At 46.7% G+C, this 26,735-nt stretch overlaps 1 protein-coding gene across 2 annotated transcripts in view; it reads left to right on the plus strand.

The window, feature by feature from the left end:
- The window catches only part of LY75 (lymphocyte antigen 75), a 283,460-nt gene that overhangs the window by 107,380 nt on the left and 149,345 nt on the right, over positions 1-26,735 (plus strand). For both annotated transcript variants that reach the window (XM_063933663.1, XM_063933664.1), the window contains 5 exons: positions 65-219; positions 10,875-11,071; positions 18,616-18,758; positions 21,578-21,650; positions 22,540-22,608. In XM_063933663.1, the coding sequence (XP_063789733.1) occupies positions 65-219; positions 10,875-11,071; positions 18,616-18,758; positions 21,578-21,650; positions 22,540-22,608 (637 nt within the window). The remainder of the gene's footprint in view (positions 1-64; positions 220-10,874; positions 11,072-18,615; positions 18,759-21,577; positions 21,651-22,539; positions 22,609-26,735) is intronic.

Below are 26,735 nucleotides of genomic sequence, written 5' to 3' on the forward strand. Positions count from 1 at the left end.
TTTTTTTCATAATATTAAACGTTCTTTGATTTAACCTATTATTTCTTATTTAATATTTTGTTAGATTTGAACAGGAATTTCTAAATTCATTAATGAGAGACCACAGTAACTATTTCTGGACAAGTCTGAGAGATTTAGATAAAAATGGAGATTATTATTGGCAAACTGTGGATGGAAGGAAAGACCTTTCCTATTCAAACTGGAACACCCATGAGCCAGGTATACAAAAATCTTAGGTTGCTCTACGAAGAAGGCAGTTCTATAAAATTAAAAACGTCCCTAAAACTGTACTGAATAACAGTCTTTTACAAATATATTCCATTTAGTGACATCTTACCAGGGTCGGTACCACTCCCCACTCATACATTATACATGCAGTGTGTTATATTATGCTGCACAGGACCATGGTGTATTTTCTACAGTGCATTGCTGTTATAAATGTGGTACATTTCCATTAATGCACTATCAGGACATAAATATATATCTATCTATCTCTATATATATATATATATCTATCTCACTATATATATATATATATATATATATATATATAGTATGTACATTGTATGTATATTATTATTATCCTTTATTTGTATGGCGCCACAAGGGTTCCGCAGCGCCAAATTACAGAGTACATATGCACATAATCAAGACTGGAAAACAGTGACTTACAGTTGAAGACAATATAGGACAAGGACAGGTTAACTAAGCATAACTACACCAGTAAACGACATAGAGATAAGTTTCAAGGTGGCCAAAAAACTGCAGGATTTGGGCAGTTGAGGATTATTAAAGTAAGAAAAGGATAAGCACATGAGGGAAGAGGGCCCTACTCGTGAGAGCTTACATTCTAAAGGGGAGGGACAGACAGACAGGGGTGACACAGATGTGGTAGACCAAGCATGGGACAGAGGTTTAGGATGAGATTTGGCTGGGTTTGGTGAAGAATTGGGTCTATAGAGCCCATTTGAAGTTCTGTAGGGAAGTGGAGAGTCTGAGGGGGAGAGGTAAAGAATTCCAGAGAAAGGGAGCAGCATGTGAAAAATCTTGGAGATAGGAGTGGGAGGAAGTAATAAGAAGACGGGAGAGTCGGCGTGCATTAGCAGAGCGAAGAGGACGGATGGGAGAGTAAAGAGAGATAAAGTCAGAGATGTAAGTGGGAGAGGAGTGGGTGAGTGCTTTGTAAGTGAGTGTGAGAAGTTTGAATTGGATTCTGAAAGGGAAGGGAAGCCAGTGAAGGGCTTGTAGGAGAGGGGAGGTGGATGTAGTGCGTTTGATGAGGAAGATGAGCCAGGCAGCAGCATTGAGGATAGATTGGAGTGGAGAGAGGTAATTGTCAGGGAGGCCAGTTAGGAGGGGATTACAGTAATCCAGTCTGGAAATAATCAGTGAGTGAATAATGATTTTAGTAGCATCCTGGGTGAGAAAGCGTCTGATCCTGGAAATGTTTTTGAGATGAAAATGACAGGTTTGTGAGAGGTGCTGAATGTGTGGTTTGAAGGAGAGGGAGGAGTCGAGGATTACACCAAGACAGCGCACTTGGGGGCTAGAGGAGATAGTTGTGCCATCAATGGATAATGATATTGTGGGAGGTGAGGTTGTGCGGGAGGGTGGGAAGATGATCAGCTCAATCGTAGACATGTTGAGTTTAAGAAAGCGCTGGGATATACAGGAAGAGATAGCAGCGAGAAATGGAGGTACGAGTGAGGAGAGCCTGGGAGAGATCAGAGGAGGAAAGGTAGATTTGAGTGTCATCGGCATAGAGGTGATATTGGAAGTTAAAAGAACGAATGAGTTCACCTAAAGAGGACATATAGAGAGAGAAAAGGAGAGGACCAAGAACAGAGCCTTGGGGGACACCAACAGTTAGTGGAAGTGGGGGATAGGTGGTGTCATGAGAGGAGACAGAGAAGGAACTATCAGAGAGGTAGGAGGACAGCCAGGAGAGGGCAGAATCAGAGAGTGAAGAATTTGCAGAAGGAGAGGGTTGTCCACAGTGTCAAAAGCAACAGAGAGGTCAAGAAGAATAAGCAGAGAGTGTAGTGGCCTTTTGATGTGGCTGCATGAAGGTCATTGCAGACTTTTTTGTGAGGGCAGTTTCAGTGGAGTGAAGAGAACAGAAACCAGACTGGAATGGGTCAAGCAGTGAGTGAGAGGAAAGAAAGGCAGTGAGGCGACTATAGACAATACACTCAAGGAGTTTGGAGGCAAAAGGGAGGAGAGAGATAGGTCGATAGTTGGAGAGAGTGTTTGGATCAAGGGTAGGTTTTTTAAGAATAGGGGAAACAAGAGCATGCTAGAAGGCAGCGGGGACAGTGCCTGATGAGAGGGAGAGATGGGAACCGGCAGAAGGAGAAAGGTAGTGGAGGAGGTGGGAGGGAGGGGATAGGGTCAAGTGGGGAGGTGGTGGGGGGTGAGGAACAGATGAGGGCCATGACTTCCTCACCAGATTCATGGGAGAAAGATGTCAGAGTTGGTGATAGGGAAGGGGAGGGGTGGCAAGGGATGGGTGTTGGCTGGTTGGTGGTCTGGTGGGATGTGATGTCCTGACGTATGGAGTCAATCTTGGATGTGAAATAAGAGGCAAAGTCAAGAGCAGACAATGAGGAAGGGGGAGGAGGTGGTGGTGGGCAGAGGAGAGAGTTAACAGTGGCAAAGAGGCGCCGGGGGTTGGAAGACTGGGTAGAGATGAGAATTTTGAAGTATGATTGTTTAGCGAGGGAAAGGGCAGCACTGAAGGATGAGAGCATACATTTAAAATGGAGGAAGTCTGCCTTAGAGCGTGATTTCCTCCAATGTTGCTCGGCAGTACGTGAGCATTTTTGTAGATATCTGGTGCGTTTAGTCAAAACAATAAGTGAAACAGAAACTTGCGCCCTAGCTGCAGCTCGTCAATTGCCCAAAAGAGCACAACTTCTTTCTAGGTACAATGATCTATAGAAGAGCGATCTCCAAGCGCTGCTATACACAGTTCAGGTTCGTATATTACGTGCTCCTCAAAAAGAAACCATAATACAAGATCCGTTCATTAGCAGATTTCAAAATCTTTTTAATCAATCCTGAATCTTGCCACTGGAAACTGACCTGTATTAAAAAATATGCATTCCCATAAAGGTTTCTTTAAGACTCCATGTAACATCAAAGTCCTAATGTGGGGCCCATCTGAACATGGCTTACCTTTTTAATAAGCCCTATGTGCACCAAAAGGCATCTTTGGGTCCTTGCTTGTAGATGGACTCCCTATCTTCCCCACAGATGGCACCACCATATTCGATAGAACAGCAGATCGGGAATATACGAACCTGAACTGTGTATAGCAGCACTTGGAGATCGCTCTTCTATATATTATCTGGTGCATTTAGTGTGCCAGGGTTGAGGTGTTGATCTGCAAAAGGTGAAAAGTGGTTGGTGGAGCAACAGAGTCAAGAGCAGAAGTAAGAGATGCATTGTATAGGGATGTGGCTTGTTCAGGGCATGTGAGAGAGAGAAGAGGAGGTGTCAATAGCCTCAATGTTACGCTTAGTGTTAGTAGCCTTAGGAGGGAGAGATGGGGAAGCAGAGATAGATAAGTTGAAAGAGAGCAGGTGGTGGTCAGAGAGGGGAAAAGGGGAATTGGAGAAATCAGATATATCACAGCGGTGAGTGAAAACCAGATCCAGTGAGCTCCAGTTCACATGGGAGCGTGAGGTTGTCCACTGGGAAAGACCAAGTGAAGAGGTGCGGTTAAGTAGTCTAGAGGCAGGTGATTTTGTGGGGTTATCGATAGGGATGTTGAAATCACCTAGGAAAATGGAGGGACTGTCAGAAGAGAGGAAGTGAGGTAGCCAGGAAGCAAAGTTGTCAAGGAATTTGGAGGAAATGCCAGGTGGATGGTATATGACAGCAACTCTAAGATCAGTAGGTTGATAAAAGCGTATCGCATGGACCTCAAATGTAGAGAATGTAAGGTGTGTGTATGTATATGTGTGCATATGTATAGGTGTATGTATGTGTGTATGTGTGTGTATATATATATATATATATATATATATATATATATATATATACATATACATACACACAGGGTGATCCAAAAGTCGCAGTACACCCTTTTGTTTCAAAAACTGTGCTGGAAATAGGAAAACTGACTTGGATTCAAGATGGTGCCCATGTTCGGTACATACCCTAAAAGATACCCCACCTCCCCCATACCTTACTGGAGTATTCAGTTTTCAGTTTTCCCATTTCCTGTACAGATTTTGAAACAAAAGGGTGTACTGCTACTTTTGAATCACCCAGTATATATAATCTAAAGGGGCTCAGGACATGTACTCCCCAATGGTTGGGCAAGCCTCTGTGGTAGTTGGCCACACCCACTCTGGAGGTTGGCCACACCACTAGGTATGGGGCCCTTTATGCCCCAGTCCATCACTGCATCTTACCCCTAATTTATTGCACATATTCATGGTGGGAGTATATTGATCTGTGCATTAAGAAGATGATGATGAATGCAAAAGTTTACGCCCTTTCATGGAATCATGTTGGATTGGATGCTGCAGGCTGAGAACATTGTCTTTTGCAGCATACACTTATACACTAGAGTTAATTTTTGTTGGGAGCCAATTAACCTACCAGTATTTTTTTGCATTGCGGGAGTTGACTGGAGCACCCAGAGGAAACCCATGCAAGCACGGAGAGAATATGCAAACTCCACACAGTTAAGGGCGTGGTGGGAATTGAACCCATTGGCTTTGTGGCAATTGAACCCATGACGTCAGTGCTGTGAGGCAGTTATTCTAACCATTACATCATCCATACTGCCCTAATTTATTACAGAACGTTGAAGTCAAGTTCTCTTACACTTTTGTAGATAGTAGAGAAGTCCCTCGCAGTTCATAGCTGCGACATTAGTTGAATGATGTGGTGGTTGGGGCCAGCCAAAGACAAGGAGATCAGTATATCTGGACCACGAAAAATGGCAGACAAGATAAGTCTACTTTTGGGTGGGTTTTGAATATCGCCAAGTCACAGTGATTTTGACGGCCACTTTTAAAACAGCAAAGTTATTAAACCCATAGTATTTTACTTTCTCTGACGTCCTAGTGGATGCTGGGAACTCCGTAAGGACCATGGGGAATAGCGGCTCCGCAGGAGACTGGGCACAAAAGTAAAAGCTTTAGGACTACCTGGTGTGCACTGGCTCCTCCCCCTATGACCCTCCTCCAAGCCTCAGTTGGATTTTTGTGCCCGAACGAGAAGGGTGCACACTAGGTGCCTCTCATTAGCTGCTTAGTGAAAAAGTTTAAGTATAGGTTTTTTATTTTCAGTGAATCCTGCTGGCAACAGGTTCACTGCACCGAGGGACTAAGGGGAGAAGAAGCGAACTCACCTGCGTGCAGAGTGGATTGGGCTTCTTAGGCTACTGGACATTAGCTCCAGAGGGACGATCACAGGCCCAGCCATGGATGGATCCCAGAGCCGCGCCGCCGGCCCCCTTACAGAGCCAGAAGACAGAAGAGGTCCGGGAAATCGGCGGCAGAAGACGTCCTGTCTTCAATAAGGTAGCGCACAGCACCGCAGCTGTGCGCCATTGCTCTCAGCACACTTCACACTCCGGTCACTGAGGGTGCAGGGCGCTGGGGGGGGCGCCCTGAGACGCAATAAAAACACCTTAGATGGCGAAAAATACATCACATATAGCTCCTGGGCTATATGGATGCATTTAACCCCTGCCAGTTTTCCTTAAAGCGGGAGAAAGGCCGCCGAGAAGGGGGCGGAGCCTATCTCCTCAGCACACAAGCGCCATTTTCCCTCACAGCTCCGCTGGAAGGACGTCTCCCTGACTCTCCCCTGCAGTCCTGCACTACAGAAACAGGGTAAAACAAGAGAGGGGGGCACTAATTTGGCAGATTAATCAATACAGCAGCTATATAAGGGAAAAACACTTATATAAGGTTATCCCTGTATATATATAGCGCTCTGGTGTGTGCTGGCAAACTCTCCCTCTGTCTCCCCAAAGGGCTAGTGGGGTCCTGTCCTCTATCAGAGCATTCCCTGTGTGTGTGCTGTGTGTCGGTACGTTTGTGTCGACATGTATGAGGAGGAAAATGGTATGGAGGCGGAGCAATTGCCTGTAATAGTGATGTCACCCCCTAGGGAGTCGACACCTGACTGGATGGTCTTATGGAAGGAATTACGTGATAGCGTCAGCACTTTACAAAAGACTGTTGACGACATGAGACAGCCGGCAAATCAGTTAGTACCTGTCCAGGCGTCTCAAACACCGTCAGGGGCTCTAAAGCGCCCGTTACCTCAGATGGTCGACACAGACCCAGACACGGACACTGACTCCAGTGTCGACGGTGAGGAAACAAACGTGTTTTCCAGTAGGGCCACACGTTACATGATCACGGCAATGAAGGAGGTTTTGAACATTTCTGATACTACAATTACCACAAAAAAGGGTATTATGTGGGGTGTGAAAAAACTACCCGTAGTTTTTCTGAATCAGATGAATTAAATGAGGTGTGTGATGAAGCGTGGGTTTCCCCCGATAAAAAACTGCTAATTTCTAAAAAATTATTGGCATTATACCCTTTCCCGCCAGAGGTTAGGGCGCGTTGGGAAACACCCCCTAGGGTAGATAAGGCGCTCACACGCTTATCAAAACAAGTGGCGTTACCGTCTCCTGATACGGCCGCCCTCAAGGAGCCAGCTGATAGGAAGCTGGAAAATATCCTAAAAAGTATATACACACATACTGGTGTTATACTGCGACCAGCAATCGCCTCAGCCTGGATGTGCAGTGCTGGGGTGGCTTGGTCGGATTCCCTGACTGAAAATATTGATACCCTGGACAGGGACAGTATATTATTGACTATAGAGCATTTAAAGGATGCATTTCTATATATGCGAGATGCACAGAGGGATATTTGCACTCTGGCATCAAGAGTAAGTGCGCTGTCCATTTCTGCCAGAAGAGGGTTATGGACGCGACAGTGGTCAGGTGATGCGGATTCCAAACGGCATATGGAAGTATTGCCGTATAAAGGGGAGGAGTTATTTGGGGTCGGTCTATCGGACCTGGTGGCCACGGCAACGGCTGGGAAATCCACCTTTTTACCCCAGGTCACCTCTCAGCAGAAAAAGACACCGTCTTTTCAGGCTCAGTCCTTTCGTCCCCATAAGGGCAAGCGGGCAAAAGGCCACTCATATCTGCCCCGGGGCAGAGGAAGGGGAAAAAGACTGCAGCAGGCAGCCTCTTCCCAGGAACAGAAGCCCTCCCCCGCTTCTGCCAAGTCCTCAGCATGACGCTGGGGCCTTACAAGCGGACTCAGGTACGGTGGGGGGTCGTCTCAAGAATTTCAGCGCGCAGTGGGCTCACTCGCAAGTGGACCCCTGGATCCTGCAGGTAGTATCTCAGGGGTACAAATTGGAATTCGAGACGTCTCCCCCTCGCCGGTTCCTGAAGTCTGCTTTACCAACGTCTCCCTCCGAGGGAGGCGGTATTGGAAGCCATTCACAAGCTGTATTCCCAGCAGGTGATAATCAAGGTACCCCTCCTACAACAGGGAAAGGGGTATTATTCCACGCTGTTTGTGGTACCGAAGCCGGACGGCTCGGTGAGACCTATTTTTTTTATCTGAAATCCTTGAACACTTACATACAAAGGTTCAAATTCAAGATGGAGTCACTCAGAGCAGTGATAGCGAACCTGGAAGAAGGGGACTATATGGTGTCTCTGGACATCAAGGATGCTTACCTCCATGTCCCAATTTGCCCTTCTCACCAAGGGTACCTCAGGTTTGTGGTACAGAACTGTCACTATCAGTTTCAGACGCTGCCGTTTGGATTGTCCACGGCACCCCGGGTCTTTACCAAGGTAATGGCCGAAATGATGATTCTTCTTCGAAGAAAAGGCGTCTTAATTATCCCTTACTTGGACGATCTCCTGATAAGGGCAAGGTCCAGGGAACAGTTAGAGGTCGGAGTAGCACTATCTCAAGTAGTACTACGACAGCACGGGTGGATTCTAAATATTCCAAAATCGCAGCTGATTCCGACGACACGTCTGCTGTTCCTAGGGATGATTCTGGACACAGTCCAGAAAAAGGTGTTTCTCCCGGAGGAGAAAGCCAGGGAGTTATCCGAGCTAGTCAGGAACCTCCTAAAACCAGGCCAAGTGTCAGTGCATCAATGCACAAGGGTCCTGGGAAAAATGGTGGCTTCTTACGAAGCGATTCCATTCGGCAGATTCCACGCAAGAACTTTTCAGTGGGATCTGCTGGACAAATGGTCCGGATCGCATCTTCAGATGCATCAGCGGATAACCCTGTCTCCAAGGACAAGGGTGTCTCTCCTGTGGTGGTTGCAGAGTGCTCATCTTCTAGAGGGCCGCAGATTCGGCATTCAGGACTGGGTCCTGGTGACCACGGATGCCAGCCTGAGAGGCTGGGGAGCAGTCACACAGGGAAGAAATTTCCAGGGCTTGTGGTCAAGCATGGAAACGTAATTTCACATAAATATCCTGGAACTAAGGGCCATTTACAATGCCCTAAGTCAAGCAAGGCCTCTGCTTCAGGGTCAGCCGGTGTTGATCCAGTCGGACAACATCACGGCAGTCGCCCACGTAAACAGACAGGGCGGCACAAGAAGCAGGAGGGCAATGGCAGAAGTTGCAAGGATTCTTCGCTGGGCGGAAAATCATGTGATAGCACTGTCAGCAGTGTTCATTCCGGGAGTGGACAACTGGGAAGCAGACTTCCTCAGCAGACACGACCTCCACCCGGGGGAGTGGGGACTTCACCCAGAAGTCTTCCACATGATTGTGAACCGTTGGGAAAAACCAAAGGTGGACATGATGGCGTCCCGCCTCAACAAAAAACTAGACAGATATTGCGCCAGGTCAAGGGACCCTCAGGCAATAGCTGTGGACGCTCTGGTAACACCGTGGGTGTACCAGTCAGTGTATGTGTTCCCTCCTCTGCCTCTCATACCCAAGGTACTGAGAATCATAAGAAGGAGAGGAGTAAGGACTATACTCGTGGCTCCGGATTGGCCAAGAAGGACTTGGTACCCGGAACTTCAAGAGATGCTCACGGAGGACCCGTGGCCTCTACCTCTAAGAAAGGACCTGCTCCAGCAGGGACCCTGTCTGTTCCAAGACTTACCGCGGCTGCGTTTGACGGCATGGCGGTTGAACGCCGGATCCTGAAGGAAAAAGGCATTCCGGATGAAGTCATCCCTACCCTGATCAAAGCCAGGAAGGATGTAACCGTGCAACATTATCACCGTATTTGGCGTAAATATGTTGCGTGGTGTGAGGCCAGGAAGGCCCCTACAGAGGAATTTCAACTGGGTCGTTTCCTGCATTTCCTGCAAACAGGACTGTCTATGGGCCTAAAATTAGGGTCCATTAAGGTTCAAATTTCGGCCCTGTCGATTTTCTTCCAGAAAGAACTGGCTTCAGTTCCTGAAGTTCAGACGTTTGTCAAGGGGGTACTGCATATACAGCCTCCTTTTGTGCCTCCAGTGGCACCTTGGGATCTCAATGTAGTTTTGGGGTTCCTAAAATCACATTGGTTTGAACCACTCACCACTGTGGACTTAAAATATCTCACATGGAAAGTGGTAATGCTGTTAGCCCTGGCTTCAGCCAGGCATGTCTCAGAATTGGCGGCTTTATCCTATAAAAGCCCTTACCTAATTTTTCATACGGACAGGGCAGAATTGAGGACTCGTCCTCAATTTCTCCCTAAGGTGGTTTCAGCGTTTCACTTGAACCAGCCTATTGTGGTACCTGCGGCTACTAGGGACTTGGAGGACTCCAAGTTGCTGGACGTAGTGAGGGCCCTGAAAATATATGTTTCCAGGACGGCTGGAGTCAGAAAATCTGACTCGCTGTTTATCCTGTATGCACCCAACAAGCTGGGTGCTCCTGCTTCTAAGCAGACTATTGCTCGTTGGATTTGTAGTACAATTCAGCTTGCACATTCTGTGGCAGGCCTGCCACAGCCAAAATCTGTAAAAGCCCATTCCACAAGGAAAGTGGGCTCATCTTGGGCGGCTGCCCGAGGGGTCTCGGCTTTATAACTTTGCCGAGCAGCTACTTGGTCAGGGGCAAACACGTTTGCTAAATTCTACAAATTTGATACCCTGGCTGAGGAGGACCTGGAGTTCTCTCATTCGGTGCTGCAGAGTCATCCGCACTCTCCCGCCCGTTTGGGAGCTTTGGTATAATCCCCATGGTCCTTACGGAGTTCCCAGCATCCACTAGGACGTCAGAGAAAATAAGAATTTACTTACCGATAATTCTATTTCTCGTAGTCCGTAGTGGATGCTGGGCGCCCATCCCAAGTGCGGATTGTCTGCAATACTTGTACATAGTTATTGTTACAAAAATCGGGTTATTATTGTTGTGAGCCATTTTTTCAGAGGCTCCTCTGTTATCATGCTGTTAACTGGGTTCAGATCACAGGTTGTACGGTGTGATTGGTGTGGCTGGTATGAGTCTTACCCGGGATTCAAAATCCTTCCTTATTGTGTACGCTCGTCCGGGCACAGTATCCTAACTGAGGCTTGGAGGAGGGTCATAGGGGGAGGAGCCAGTGCACACCAGGTAGTCCTAAAGCTTTTACTTTTGTGCCCAGTCTCCTGCGGAGCCGCTATTCCCCATGGTCCTTACGGAGTTCCCAGCATCCACTACGGACTACGAGAAATAGAATTATCGGTAAGTAAATTCTTATTTTTAATAACCTATCCAATTTGAAAACGCACAGCTCAGTAGGTTTACCCCTTTATTTTCTGGCAAAAAATAAATAAATCACTGCCTACAAAAATACAGTTTTGTTGTTTTGTTTATTTGTTTTAATTAATGATACAAATCTGTTTTGAAGTGCTTCCTGGGGGATGTGTTGCTATGTCCACTGGAGAATCTCTTGGAAAATGGGAAGTCAAAGACTGCAAAACTTTTAAAGCTCAATCTATTTGTAAAAAATTAATCGGAACTCACAAAGAAGAAGAGCCTCAAAAACCTAATGCCACAACTTGTCCTGATGGCTGGCAGGCTGGATCAGATATTTACTGCTACAAGGTACGGGATCTTATTATAACATTTCATATGTCATAGAAGAAGTTTAGCGGCCATGATGATTTGGGATGTATAGATTCATTAAAAACTTTGATTAATTGCAGCAGGAGCAAATGTTGACATTTATGTTGGAACTTTAAATTTCAAATATATTTTATAATTCTGGGTAGAACATCGAAGTTCACCCATTGCCTGCCCCAACAGAGACCACTAAACTTAAAATGCTGGACACATTATATGAAAGGGATTCTAATACCATTAGCAACATATATATATATATATATATATATGTAATATATAGACATAACTTGAGAAAATTGGTGTTCTGTTTCTAGTGTTGTATAGCAGAGGGCAGCCTATTGTGTTGGCCATTATCTGCAAAAGGAGTCTTTTGCTGACTACATACTGCAGCATTGCTGCCGGTATCTGAAAGGTGCCCAAAAGCAGCTGAGATGCTGTCTATAAACGTAGGATCTTAATAGGGCATGTTGAAAAATACGGGTGGTCTTCAGTATGCGGACTGACGGGATCCCGGCGCACATTATACCGGCGCCGGGATCCCGGCAGCCGGCATACCGACACATATTCTCCCTCGTGGGGGTCCACGACCCCCCTGGAGGGAGAATAAAATAGCGTGGCGTGCCACCGTGCCCGTAGCGTGGTGAGCGCAGCGAGCCCGCAAGGGGCTCATTTGCGCTCGCCACACTGTCGGTAATCCGGCGGTCGGGCTCCCGGCGCCGGTATGCTGGTCGCCGGGAGCCCGACCGCCGGCATACCATAGTGAACCCGAAAAATACATGTACTAATTTGTGTGCCGAGTAGTCAAATTTAGTACAAATTGGACAAAGAGGCTAAGCTGGACCCTGATCTGGTTACTGCAGCTTTAATAAAAATGGTTTGTATATATTTTTTTAAATAAATATTGCACTGAATTGTATTTGAAGTATTTTTCCCAATTTAATCCTCCCTTGCTATGACTTGCATCACACTAGTGGGGCAGATATATTAAGCCTAGAGAAGTGATAAAGCAGTGATAAGTGGAAGGTGATAACGCACCAGCCAATCGGCTCCAAACTGTCATTTTTCAAACCTGTAATGACTGGCTGCTGCGTTATCACCTTCCACTTATCACTGTTTTATCACTTCTCCAGGCTTAATACATCTGCCTGTCTGCTAGCTACAGTCCCAAATGTACCTCTTCCGGGTACAGTAAAAACTGACAGGAGACATGAGCAATCTAAAGGGCCCTACACACTGGAAGATAACACTGCACAATATGAACGTTCTCGTTCATCGTTGGTGCCCCGTCGCGTATGCATGCAGGCCAATGTGGACGAGATTGTCCATATTAGCATGCATTTTTATGGCGCCGGGTGACGGGGGGGGTGAAGAAACTACACTGCCCCCGTCACCTCCCTCCCGCGCCGGGGTCACCCGTCTGCCGTATCAGCGGTCGGGCAGCTCGGTGTCGGGTCGCCGAGTCTGTAGGGCCCTTAACACTTTTAAGCCAACTATGAAAATGAACCTGACATTAACAGCTAAGATGCAGATCATGGCGATGGGGCATGTTGTGTACACTCTTCTCTTAGGGAACCTTTATCTGTGGTATGCAGTAGATAATATTACTGTACAACAGCTCTCTTTGTTAACACTAATGAAAATATAAATAAACCACTTTATTATATAGATAACGTGTACATTTTCGTATAATTTTACAAATACACACCCTTGTAAGTAAGTGTGTGTGTGTATGTATGTATGTATGTATGTATGTGTGTGTGTTTTTATATATATTTATATATATATATATATATTTCTCTAACGTCCTAGAGGATGCTGGGGACTCCGTAAGGACCATGGGGAATAGACGGGCTCCGCAGGAGATAGGGCACTTTAAGAAAGCTTTGGATTCTGGGTGTGCACTTGCTCCTCCCTCTATGTCCCTCTTCCAGACCTCAGTTTTACACTGTGCCCAGAGGATGAAGGGCACACTGCAGGGAGCTCTCTTGAGTTCTTTGCTACAGAAAGCATTTTTGTTTGGATTTTTACTTTTTTCACAGGGAGCACTGCTGGCAACGGGCTCCCTGCATCGAGGGACTGAGGAGAGAGGGGCAGACCTACTTAACTGATAGGATCTGCTTCCTCGGCTACTGGACACCATTAGCTTCAGAGGGGGTGAACACAGGTTCGTCCTGGGCGTCCACCCCCGGAGCCACGCCGCCGTTCTCCTCACAGAGCCAGAAGAACAGAAGCAAGAAGACGTCTCAGGCGGCAGAAGCCTTCAGCTTCACAGAGGTAACGCACAGCACTGCAGCTGTGCGTCATTGCTCCACATCACCTCACACACTCTGGTCACTGTATGGGTGCAGACTGCAGGGGGGGCGCCCTGGGCAGCAATAATAACACCTCTTAGATGGCAAATAGGTATATACATGTACAGCTGGGCACTGTACATGTATATAATTGAGCCCCCGCCATTTTACACGATTTTGAGCGGGACAGAAGCCCGCCGCCGAGGGGGCGGGGCTTCTCCCTCAGCACTCACCAGCGCCATTTCTCTCTCCACAGAACGCTGAGAGGAAGCTCCCCGGACTCTCCCCTGCTTACACACGGTGAAGGGAGTTTAAAAAGAGAGGGGGGGGGGGCACATAATTGGCGGATAAAGTAAAATACAGCGCTGCTGGGGAAATTCATTCTGTGTTGGTCTCCAGGTTGTTGCGCTGGGGTGTGTGCTGGCATACTCTCTCTCTATCTCTCCAAAGGGCCTTTCAGGGGATACTGTCTTCAGAAAAAGTTTCCCTGGGTGTGTGCAGTGTGTCGGTACGTGTGTGTCGACATGTTTGATGAGGAAGGCTCGCTTAATGTGGAGGGGGAGTGCTTGAATGTCAGGTCACCGTCGGCAACGCCGACACCGGACTGGGTGGATATGCTGAATGTCTTGAATGCAAATGTTAATCTCCTGCATAAAAGATTAGACAAGGCTGAGGCTAGGGATCGGTCAGGTAGCCAGTCCGTGCCTGTCCCTGTGATGCCAGGACCTTCAGGGTCTCAAAAGCGCCCCATATCCCAGGTCGCTGACACAGATACCGACACAGATACTGACTCTAGTGTCGACTATGAGGATGCAAAATTACAGCCGAAGGTGGCAAAAGGTATTAGGTACATGATTATTGCCATAAAAGAGGTTTTGCATATCACGGAGGAACCCCCTGTCCCTGACACGAGGGTTCACATGTATAAAGGGAAAAAGCCTGAGGTCACGTTTCCGTCCTCATTTGAACTAAGCGAATTATGCGAAAAGGCTTGGGAATCTCCGGATAGGAGACTCCATGTTCCCAAAAGGATTCTCATGACGTATCCTTTTCCACAGAAGGATCGGATACGATGGGAATCTGCGCCTAAAGTAGAAAAGGCGCTGACACGCTTATCCAAGAAGGTGGCACTGCCTTCTCCGGATACTGCTTCCCTCAAGGATCCTGCTGATCGCAAGCAGGAAATTACCATGAAGCACATTTACACACATTCAGGAACTATAGTTAGGCCGGCCATGGCGTCGGCCTGAGTTTGTAGTGCTGTCGTGGCATGGGCAGACTCCTTATCTACGGAGATGGACACCTTAGATAGGGATACCATTCTAATGACCATAGAGCATATCAGAGATGCTGCCTTGTATATGAGGGATGCTCAGAGAGACATTTGTTTACCAAGCTCTAGAATAAACGCTATGTCTATTTCTGCTAGGCGGCTCTTGTGGACCCGACAGTGGACGGGAGACGCCGACTCAAAGCGGCATATGGAGTCATTGCCTTACAAGGGGGAGGAGTTGTTTGGAGAAGGCCTCTCGGACCTAGTCTCTACTGCTACGGCCGGTAAATTTTTTACCTTATGTTCCCCCGCAGCATTCTAAGAAGGTACCACATTATCAAATGCAGTCCTTTCGTTCCAATAAAAACAAGAAGGTCCTTCGTTGCCAGAGGTAAGGGCAAGGGAAAAAAGCTGCACTCAGCTAGTTCCCAGGAGCAGAAGTCCTCCCCTACTTCCGCAAAGTCCACAGCATGACGCTGGGGCTTTCCGGGGGGGGGGAAGTCAGATCAAGTGGGGGCACGTCTTCGTCTTTTCAGCCACGTCTGGGTTCAATCACAGGTGGATCCCTGGGCAATAGAGATTGTTTCCCAGGGATACAGACTGGAATTCGAAGACATGCCCCCTCGCCGGTTTTTCAAATCGGCTCTGCCGGCTTCCCCGTCAGAGAGGGAGCTAGTGTTAGCGGCAATTCACAAATTGTACATTCAACAGGTGATAATCAAGGTTCCTCATCTCCAGCAAGGAGAGGGTTATTATTCATCCCTGTTTGTGGTACCGAAACCGGACGGTTCGGTCAGACCCATTCTAAATCTAAAATCCCTGAACCTGTACTTGAAGAGGTTCAAGTTCAAAATGGAATCGCTCAGAATGGTCATCGCCAGCCTGGAGGGAGGGGATTGGATGGTGTCCCTGGACATAAAGGATGCGTACCTTCATGTTCCGGTTTTCCCCCCTCACCATGCGTTTCTGAGATTTGCAGTACAGGATTGTCACTACCAATTTCAGACGTTGCCGTTTGGTCTTTCCACGGCCCCGAGAATTTTCACCAAGGTAATGGCGGAAATGATGGTGCTCCTGCGCAAGCAGGGAGTCACAATTATCCCGTACTTGGACGATCTCCTTATAAAGGCGAGATCTCGGGAGAAGTTGCTGGACAGCGTGTCTCTGTCCGTGAAGACATTGCAGATGCACGGCTGGATTCTTAATTTACCGAAATCCCAGCTAGTACCTGCAACGCGTCTGACCTTTTTGGGCCTGATTCTAGACACAGACCAAAAAAGAGTTTTTCTTCCGGTGGAGAGGGCTCAGGAGCTCATAGCCCTGGTCAGGAACCTTTTAAAGCCAAAAAAGGTTTCGGTGCATCATTGCACAAAGGTTCTGGGGAAGATGGTGGCTTCATACGAGGCCATCCCCTTTGGCAGGTTCCATGCGAGGACTTTCCAATGGGACCTATTGGACAAATGGTCCGGGTCCCATCTACATATGCAGGAACGGATCACCCTGTCTCCCAGGGCCAGGGTATCTCTCCTGTGGTGGCTGCACAGTGCTCACCTCCTAGAGGGTCGCAGGTTCGGCATTCAGGACTGGATCCTGGTGACCACGGACGCGAGCCTCCGAGGTTGGGGGGCTGTCGCACTGGGAAGAAATTTCCAAGGTCTCTGGTCAAGCCTAGAGACTTGTCTCCACATCAATGTCCTGGAGTTAAGGGCCATTTACAACGCCCTACGCCAGGCGGAGGAGTGGCTTCAGAACAAACCGGTTCGGATTCAATCGGACAATATCACGGCAGTGGCTCATGTAAACCGCCAAGGCGGCACAAGGAGCAGAGTGGCCATGGCAGAGGCGACCAGGATTCTGCGCTGGGCGGAAGGCCATGTAAGCGCACTATCAGCAGTGTTCATCCCGGGGGTGGACAACTGGGAGGCGGACTTCCTCAGCAGGCACGACCTGCATCCGGGAGAGTGGGGACTTCATCAAGAAGTCTTCACACAGATAGTGGATCGGTGGGGACTGCCTCAAATAGACATGATGGTGTCCCGTCTCAACATAAAGCTAAAGAGGTATTGCGCCAGGTCAAGAGACCCTCAGGCGGTAGCGGTAGACGCTCTGGTGACACCATGGGTGTTCAGATCGGTCTATGTGTTTCCTCCTCTGCCTCTCATACTCATGGTGTTGAGATTAATAAGACTAAGAAGGGTCAGAACAATCCTCATTGTTCCAGATTGGCCAAGGAGGACTTGGTATCCGGATCTGCAAGAGTTGCTCACAGAAGATCCGTGGCCTCTTCCTCTAAGGCAGGACCTGCTGCAGCAGGGGCCCTGTCTGTTCCAAGACTTACCGCGGCTGCGTTTGATGGCATGGCGGTTGAACGCCGGTTCCTAGCTGAAATAGGTCATTCCTACCCTGATCAAGGCTAGGAAGGATGTGACATCGAAACATTATCACCGTATATGGCGGAAATTTGTTTCTTGGTGTGAGGCCAGAGCTGCTCCTACGGAGGAGTTCCATTTGGGCCGTCTGCTTCACTTCCTTCAAACGGGAGTGAATTTGGGCCTAAAATTAGGGTCCATAAAGGTCCAAATTTCGGCCTTATCCATTTTTCTTCAAAAAGAATTGGTTTCTCTTCCTGAAGTACAGACTTTTGTGAAGGGAGTGCTGCATATTCAGCCTCCCTTTGTACCTCCGGTGGCGCCTTGGGATCTTAACGTGGTATTAAGTTTCCTTAAGTCACCTTGGTTTGAACCACTCAAAACAGTGGAGTTGAAATACCTCACTTGGAAAGTGGTCATGTTGTTGGCCTTAGCTTCTGCAAGGCGTGTTTCGGAATTAGCGGCTTTATCATATAAAAGCCCATACCTGATTTTTCACGTGGATAGGTGGTCTCATCTTTTCATATGAACCAACCTATTGTCGTGCCTGTGGCTACATGGGACTTGGAGGACTCCGAGTCCCTGGATGTGGTCAGGGCTTTGAAGATTTACGTGACCAGAGCAGCTAGGATCAGGAAGACTGAAGCTCTGTTTATTCTGTATGCGGCCAACAAAGTTGGCGCTCCTGCTTCAAAGCAGACAATTGCTCGCTGGATCTGTAACACGATACAGCAGGCGCATTCTACGGCAGGATTGCCATTGCCTAAATCGGTTAAGGCCCATTCCACTAGGAAGGTGGGCTCTTCTTGGGCGGCTGCCCGAGGGGTCTCGGCACTACAACTGTGCCGAGCTGCTACTTGGTCGGGGTCAAACACCTTTGCAAAGTTCTATAAGTTTGATACCCTGGCTGAGGAGGACCTCCTGTTTGCTCAATCGGTGCTGCAGAGTCATCCGCACTCTCCCGCCCGTTTGGGAGCTTTGGTATAATCCCCATGGTCCTTACGGAGTCCCCAGCATCCTCTAGGACGTTAGAGAAAATAGGATTTTACTTACCGGTAAATCTATTTCTCGTAGTCCGTAGAGGATGCTGGGCGCCCGTCCCAAGTGCGGCTTCTTCTGCAAGACTTGTATATAGTTATTGCTTACATAAGGGTTATGTTATAGTTGGTCGGTCTTGAACCGAGGCTATGTTACTTGTTCATACTGTTAACTGGGTAGTTTATCACAAGTTATACGGTGTGATTGGTGTGGCTGGTATGAATCTTGCCCTTAGGTTACATAAATCCTTTCCTCGTACTGTTCATATCCTCTGGGCACAGTCTCTCTAACTGAGGTCTGGAGGAGGGACATAGAGGGAGGAGCCAGTGCACACCCCGAATCCAAAGCTTTCTTAAAGTGCCCTATCTACTGCGGAGCCCGTCTATTCCCCATGGTCCTTACGGAGTCCCCAGCATCCTCTACGGACTACGAGAAATAGATTTACCGGTAAGTAAAATCCTATTATTTATATTTGAGGTGATGTTTTGTTTTTAGTTTATCTCATTTTTCTTTTCTGCTTTGTAAACATTATATATGTATTTCTATTATTATTAGCTATTTCACAGAGAGAGACTACTAAAGCAAAGGACTTGGGAGGAGGCTGAGGGAATTTGTGAAGAGTTTGGTGGCCATCTTGCCAGTTTTTCCCATATAAAGGAAATGACAGACTTTTACTTGTTTCTAAAATCATTGGTCAGGTACTGTACATTGTTTGGTCACTTAAAAACCTTTCTGGCTATAAAGCAGCAGCAGTGTTTACTTTTGTTGTCAGAAGAAATGGCTCTATATGTAATTAATTCCACCGCACCAAACTGTGGGCTCTTCCCAAGAGTTGGATAGCAGTCTATAAAATGCACTGATTGCACCATTATGGATTATTTATTTCTGTCATGATTTATAGGTTCCTTTTACTGTTACCTTTTAAATCTGAGGACACTTTGGGGTCTATTTACTAAAGCTAGGTACACACTGGCAGTTTTTGTTTGTTTTTTGGTCTGCCCGACAATCGGACGATTTTTCAGGAAATTGTAGGCATCTGTATCTGAGCTACACCCTTAAAGATTTTTTTTTTTCCAGTTACCAATTTTCTGCCACATCACACTGCATTTGCATATGTCTGCCCACAAGTAGGATGATGTAGTGAGAGGAAAACCTAGGAAATATGGGCAGATTATTGAGAATGCACACACACTGCTAGTTGTCGAGAGATTGTGGCATATATTTTTGGTCTGGGCCGATAAATCGGAAAATCGATCGTTCGTGTGTGTGGGCAAGATTTTCCCAAATTATCGGCGAAACGCCGTCACGATCGTTCGTACACAATATACAATGACTTTGTTCGTCCTTCCAATTATTGGCAAATCGGTCCAATAATTGTATAGTATGTACCTAACTTAAGCCTTGGAGAGAGGTAAAGTGGACAGAGATAAAGTAACAGCCAACCAGCTCCTAACTGCCATGTTACTGGCTGTGTTTCAAAAAACGACAGACAGGATCTGGTTGATTGGTTGGTTGGTGCTTTATCTCCGTCCACTTCATCTCTCTCCAAGGCTTAGTACATAGACGCCATTGTTTTTTGTGCACCACGGTTTTTCTGCCCCATTGAACCCATTCTCTTATATGTATCTACAGATTTGTCCATATACATATATTCTCAAATCTCACCAAATAGCCCTTTTAATCTATTTAAAACTCATTGCATATGATAAATGGTGCTGCAGCCAATCAGCTCCCAACTGTCCTTTTCAAACAACATGACAGGAGTTGATTGGCTGGAGCACCATTTATCATATGCAACAACTTGTATCTAGTTAGAACTCATTGATAAATAGGCCCCTTAACCACTTGCCTGGCATGGTCGCATCAGATGCGACCATGCCTGCAAGTGCTTTATCTGACCTGGTTGCACAGGATGCGACCAGTCAGCTAAACAGTGTTCGCAGCGGCAGGGAAGGGAAACTTCCCTCTGCTGCAGCTGTCAGAGGGACCGGAAGAGGGACCTGCACTCTTCCCTAACGATTGCCGTGCTGCCGATCACTGCTGATCGGTCAGCACGGCAGGATCCCCCTCCAGCAAAATGAAAGCCGCGTCGGTCGCGATGTTTCCAATGTTTCGATGGTCGCGCTGTTCCTGATCGATGGTTCAATGTTGGGGGGGGGGGGTAAAAAAAATTGATTTTTTTTTTTTTTTTTACTACAATCACTTGGGATAGGGTTAAATTCATGTTCCTCACCTAATTCACCCATAAAACCCCCCCGACAATTTCGGAGCGGTTTTTGGCAAAATAAATCGTCAGTTAAGTGGTTAATGTGCTATACTAATCCTAAGTACTTAGGGCCTGATTCCTATTTGCACGCAATGCCGATATTCACGCAGCTGGACGATTATCGGCCAAGTGTGCATGCACCGCGATCATACTGCGCACGTTCCAAGGTACTTTTACGATGCCGCTCACATTTATTTACAGAGTGAGTGACAGAAAGTGAACTTTTGGGGGAGGTGAAGGGTAGTGGCTCCAAAAACGCAGGCATGTTGCAATCATTTTTGTGGCGTGTCTCCGTATGCAACTGCGATCCCGTACATAGAAAACATTGCGCCAGCGTCACAGCTCCTGTGGCCATACTGCTCTGCCATAGAATCACTCCGGGATTCGATGTTCCTTGTACCTGCATCACGGTTGCAAATGTCTACGCCAGTGGTTCCCAAGCTGTGTGCCGTGTCTCCCTGGGGTGTCTCAGGACACTTGCAGGGGTGCCTTGGATTGGTGGTCCAGGACCAATTTAAATTATTTATGGTCAATGTAATAGGCAAAACCAGTTCTGGTGGCTACCAATCAGAAACTATGTGGACAAACAGAAGCAATTCCTGTCCCAAACCACACAATTGAACCTAAGGATGACATATAAACACAATTTACTTCATTTAATATTTATTCTAAATCTCTCCATAAAAAACTTTTGGCCTAGGGGTGCCGTGAAAAAAATTCTGATACTCTAGGGCGCCATGATTCAAAAAAGTTTGGCAACCACTGGTCTACGCTGTTGCTTAGATGTTGTGATGGCTCCGGTGAGCGTCTCTGTTCATTTCTGGACAACTGTTACACTTGCATTGTTTTGCCCGTTCGTAGCTTGGAAAATCACAGCTACTGTACGCCGGCATTAGCATACAAATCGAAATTGGGCCCTTTGTATACTATTAGCCATTTAGTTTACTTTTAGCAAATGAAAACACAAATATTGGGAGCAGATTATGTCATCTGAGTAAAAAGGCAAAAGACAGAAGTTTTACAGTATAGGAACTCTGTCTATTCCCATTTACCAAGATTATGTACTTTTTTCTGAATTTTGGGTCTTAATTTGCTAATAGAGTACTAAGTAAGTAATAATGTAGCTAATCAGCTTAGTAAGTACTGTGTTTAGGATTAGTATTTCTTGTTGCAGAGCAATGGGTATAAAATCACAGATTATGCGTTTACAAAATATTAATGTGCAATTCTCTTGGATCCTGTCCTCTGCAGTGATACACGGTCGATCTGGGTCGGGCTAAATAAAAGGAATTTGGGAGGCTGGGAATGGAGCGATAGCCGCCCGGTAAGTGACTCTTTTGTGTGGAAACCAGTTTCACATTCCTCATCCATAATACATGATTATGCACAGCCAGACTATAAACCGTGTCTATGACAAGTTTTACCTTCCTCTGAGCTGAGAAATAAGAAATGCTGCTTTGTTATTCCATCGTGTTATTTATTTATTCTGAAAATTCCCCATATTAGAAATAAGGAAAATTGAATGGTTCATATTTTTATCTATCATATTGTGATGATGTGGGGTATTTAGCTCGGTAGAAGGGTGTATTCTACAGGGGGAGTGTATATTCGCTGTGAAAGTGTGCGATGCTATGTGTACGCCAAGCTGCTAAAATCCAGTCTGTGCAGTCTCTGCGCAGCCCAGGACTTACTCCTACAGTGTGATCACATCAGTCTGATCGGGGCCGGAGCTGACGTCAGACACCCTCCCTGAAAACTCCTGGGCACGCTTGCGTCTTCTCCAAACACTCCTAGTAAATGGTCGGTTACCACCCATAAATGGCTTCCTCCTGTCAATCACCTTGCAAACGGATTTTTCGCACCATCCTGCCGCTGACCAGCGATGCCGGTTGTTGTTGTCCGACACGCGTGCGCATTGCGGTGCATGTGCATTTACTATCGCCCCTCTCTCTCTCTCTCTCTCTCTCTCTCTCTCTCTCTCTCTCATATAATATATCAGCACCACTACAATATATGTACTCTGTGGATACTGCATACAAAGATAAAACCATTGATCTTAAAATAATGATACTCTGGAGGCCTAGGCACCCGTTTGACGCAACTTATGAGCTACTGTTTTTTATATTACTGTAACTGGTGGACGGATTTTTGTTTGTTTGTTTGTTTGTTGTGTAATGTACTTAGTTCACAAATGCATTTTCTTACTTTCAAAGATCTCTTCTACTATATTGGATGACTTCCAGGATGAGGACTTTATCCTCCGAGACTGTGCTGCTTTTGAGGTGGGTTGCAATCTGTACCTGTTTCCTGTACACAATGGAGACAGTCATTCTCTGAAAATATCCATGAATTAAAGTGATCAATTGCTAAGAGCTAGTGGCATTCCCACTCCATAGCATGCTGGTTTCACCCTTGATGCTACAAACAAAGCGGTTTGTTCACTTCATTGCATCACAATATTTTAATGCTACATTCAAGATTTAAGAACATGACATGTTCCATCCTTTCTCCCATTTTACCGTATTTGTAAAACCACATTACATCGAAAACACATTTTTCAGTACATGGGGAAAAAAAATATCTCAAAAAATGCATTCATTTTCTTGTGTTATATACATAGACCTATTCAGACACCTAGACAGGGAAAAAGACACATATTGCAAGATAAAGCTATATTAGTTACAGGAGATTAGGGTCTGGTGCAAATGGTGGATGAAGACTGTTGGCAGGATTAGCAAACTGGATGTGATTGCCAGTCTGCAAACGCTCCCCTGATAATGGTTCTTTGTTTGATGCTCAGACACAGACTGTGCTTCTGTGAGTTTGTAAGCAAAATATACAGTACTGTGCAAATGTTTTAGGCAGGTGTGGAAAAAATGCTGCAAAGTAAGAAGGCTTTTAAAAATAGAAGTGTTAATAGTTTATTTCTCTTACGTCCTAGAGGATGCTGGGGTCCATTTTAGTACCATGGGGTATAGACGATTCCGCAGGAGCCTTCGGCACTTTAAGACTTTTCAACAGTGTGAACTGGCTTCTCCCTCTATGCCCCTCCTCCAGACCTCAGTTTAGAAAATGTGCTCAGGAGACTGGATGCACACTAGTGGAGCTCTACAGAGCTTTGCTGGAAAAAGACTTTCTTAGGTTTTTTATTTTACAGAGAAGCTGCTGGCAACAGCTTCCCTGCTTCGTGGGACGTAGGGGGGGGAAGTAGGAACCAACTTCTCAATTAGTTAATGCTTCCGCTGACAGGACACAATTAGCTCCTGAAGGGTACTGAACACAGCCCAAGCCTGGCCAGCGTTCACTTCCACAGCACTGCCGCCACCCCCTAACAGAGCCAGAAGTCAGAAGCCTGGTGAGTATATTACCGGAGTCCAGCAGGGAGGGGATCCTCCGGTCATCGTTGGCGGCATACAGGTACACGCGCAGCGGCAGGACGCTATGCGCCATGTCTTTCGGCACAAGGGTGCAGAGCGTGGGGGGGGGGGGGCGCGCTCTGAGGGCATGTTTTAAAACCTTACTCTCACTGGCAAAAAGGGTACATACATGTACAGCCGCTGATGTGCCATCCCCAGCCAGTATAAATATTACATTGCTGAGGCTGAAGGGCGGGGCTTCTCCTCAGACTTGCCAGAACACTCACTGGGTGCCATTTTCTCCTGCAGAAACTCCAGTGTGAAGCTCCTGAACACTGTTTCTCCTCATGACAACGCTGATACAAGTACAGGGTGTTATAGAAGGGGCAGAGAGTGTTCATTATAATTAGGTCTGTGGGCCTATTATTGGTATATGCGCTGTAAGTGGGTAATATTTCCACAATTCACAATAAGGCGCAGTGTGTGGACTGGCAGATCCCTCTGTGTCTCTCTGACAGACTTTAGTGTGGGTCTGTCCCCAATAGCTCCCCTGTGTGATAGGGGTGTGTGTGTACAAGTGTGTAACATGTCAGACATTGGGGAGAGTTCTTCCCAGGAAGAACCCATTTTAGATAAACAAGAGGGTAAAATATTATGGCCCTTTCCTCTCAGAAGGAGCCGGAGTGGGTGAGAATTTTGCAAAAGAATATGTCAATGCTTGCAAAGAAATTCTCTGATTCTGAACAACAGACTAAATATTGGAGGCAGTCTGTGGGGGATGCACTGTTTACTGACCCCTCCATATCATCCACTCGGGTCCCACCCAGTTCCCAGAAAAGCTCTCTGGCCCAGATAATGCAAGGGGACACAGACACAGATTCCGACTCTGACGTCGACACTGGGGATTTGAGAGGGGTAGACCCCAAATTAGCCAAAAGCATACAATGTATGATAGTTGTTATAAAGGAAGTGTTGGAGTTTCCTGAAACAACACTGGTCCCAGAGGAAAAGGATTATTTTAAATTAAATAAAAAGCAGGTTGTGACTTTTCCTCCTTCAAAGGATTTGAATGCGTTCTTTGAAGAATCCTGGGCTAACCCTGAGAAGAAATTTACCCTTCCCAGAAGGACACGCGTAGCGTACCCTTTCCCTGAGGAAGACAGGCACAAATGGGAGACACCCCCCCAATGATAGACACCTCAGTTTCTCGGCTGTCTAAGAAAATAGTTTTGCCTGCCCCTGGTTCAGCCTCTTGAAAAGATCCAGCTGACCGTAAATTAGAAACAACCCTAAAATCCATATATACGGCTAACGGAATGGTGCTCAGGCCCACCATTGCTTGTGCGTGGGTAGGTAATGCTGTGGAAAAATGGTCTGACAACTTGCTTGTTAACATAGAAACAGTTGACAGGGATGAAATAGTCCTAACTCTCGGCCATATCAAAGATGCTGCAGGTTACTTAGTTGAAGCTATGAAGGATATTGGGTTGCTGAGTTCAAGATCCTCCGCTATGGCGATTTCAGCCCGCAGGGCGCTGTGGATCTGCCAATGGAATGCTGATGCGAAATCAAAAAAGAATATTGAGGCGCTTCCTTACAATGGAGAAGCCCTCTTTGGAGACAAGCTGGATGCCATGATTTCAACAACTACATCAGGCAAGTCAGCATTTCTGCCTTCCGCAGCTGCTCCACCTAGGAAAGGATTTCATTCTCATACGATGCAATCCTTTCGGCCCAACAAGTCCAAAAAGGCAAAGGGTACCCCCTTCTTCGCAGGAAGAGGGCGAGGAAGAGGTAAAAAATCTACAACACCATCAGGCTCGCAGGAGCAGAAGTCAATAGCTACTTCTGCTAAAACCTCAGCATGACGCTGGGGCTCCCCTGCGGGAGTACGACCGGGTGGGGGCACGTCTACTGTCTTTCAGCCAGGTCTGGGTTCACTCAGATCTGGATCCTTGGGTATTGCAGAGAGTATCCCAAGGGTACAAATTGGAATTTCAGGACCTTCCCCCATGCTGATTTTTTTTCAAATCAGCCTTACCAGTTTCTGTTCAGGACAGAGCAAAAGTGCTGAACGCAATACAGAAATTATGTCAAGACAACGTAATTTCCTTAGTTCCTGTGTCACAACAGGAAAAAGGGTTTTATTCACGCCTGTTTGTAGTGCCGAAACCGGATGGCTCGGTCAGACCGATTTTAAACCTAAAGACTCTAATCCTTTATTTGAAAAGGTTCAAATTCAAGATGGAATCCCTGAGAGCGGTGATCTCCAGCTTGGAGGAAAAGGAATTTCTGGTATCGATGGACATCACAGATGCTTATTTACATGTTCCCATCTACCCGCCGCATCAGGCATACCTGAGGTTTGCGGTGCAGGGCTTGCCACTACCAGTTCCAAACATTGCCTTTCGGGCTCTCCACGGCTCCGAGAATATTCACCAAGGTGATGGCGGAGATGATGGTTCTTCTTCGCAAGAAAGGAGTCAAAGTCATCCCATACTTGGACGATCTCCTCATAAAAGCGAGATCCACTGAGAAACTAGTGCAGAACATTGCACTTTCCCTGACGGTGCTTCAACAGCACGGTTGGATCATAAACCTTCCAAAATCACAATTGGAACCCACAATGAGGTTATCATTTCTGTGAATGATTCAGGACTTGGAAGCACAGAAAGTATTCCTACCGGTGGAAAAGGCTCTGGAGATCCAGAGGATGGTCAAACAAGTTATAAAACCAGCACATGTATTGATTCATCTGCCTGCTGGGGAAGATGGTAGCGGCCTACGAGGCTCTACAATTTGGCCGATTCCACACCAGGGTATTCCAATGGGACCTACTGGACAAGTGGTCCGGTACGCATCTACACGTGCACCGGAGGATAATCCTGTCAACAAAAGCCAGTATTTCACTCTTGTGGTGGCTTCAAAGTTCTCACATCCTGGATGGACGCAGGTTCGGGATTCAGACTTGGATCCTGGTGACCACAGATGCAAGCCTCCAAGGTTGGGGAGCAGTCACGCAAGGGGAAAGCTTCCAAGGACGATGGTCAAGT

This window comes from Pseudophryne corroboree, chromosome 7, assembly GCF_028390025.1.
Source record: "Pseudophryne corroboree isolate aPseCor3 chromosome 7, aPseCor3.hap2, whole genome shotgun sequence".
In the NCBI taxonomy this organism is placed as follows: domain Eukaryota; kingdom Metazoa; phylum Chordata; class Amphibia; order Anura; family Myobatrachidae; genus Pseudophryne; species Pseudophryne corroboree.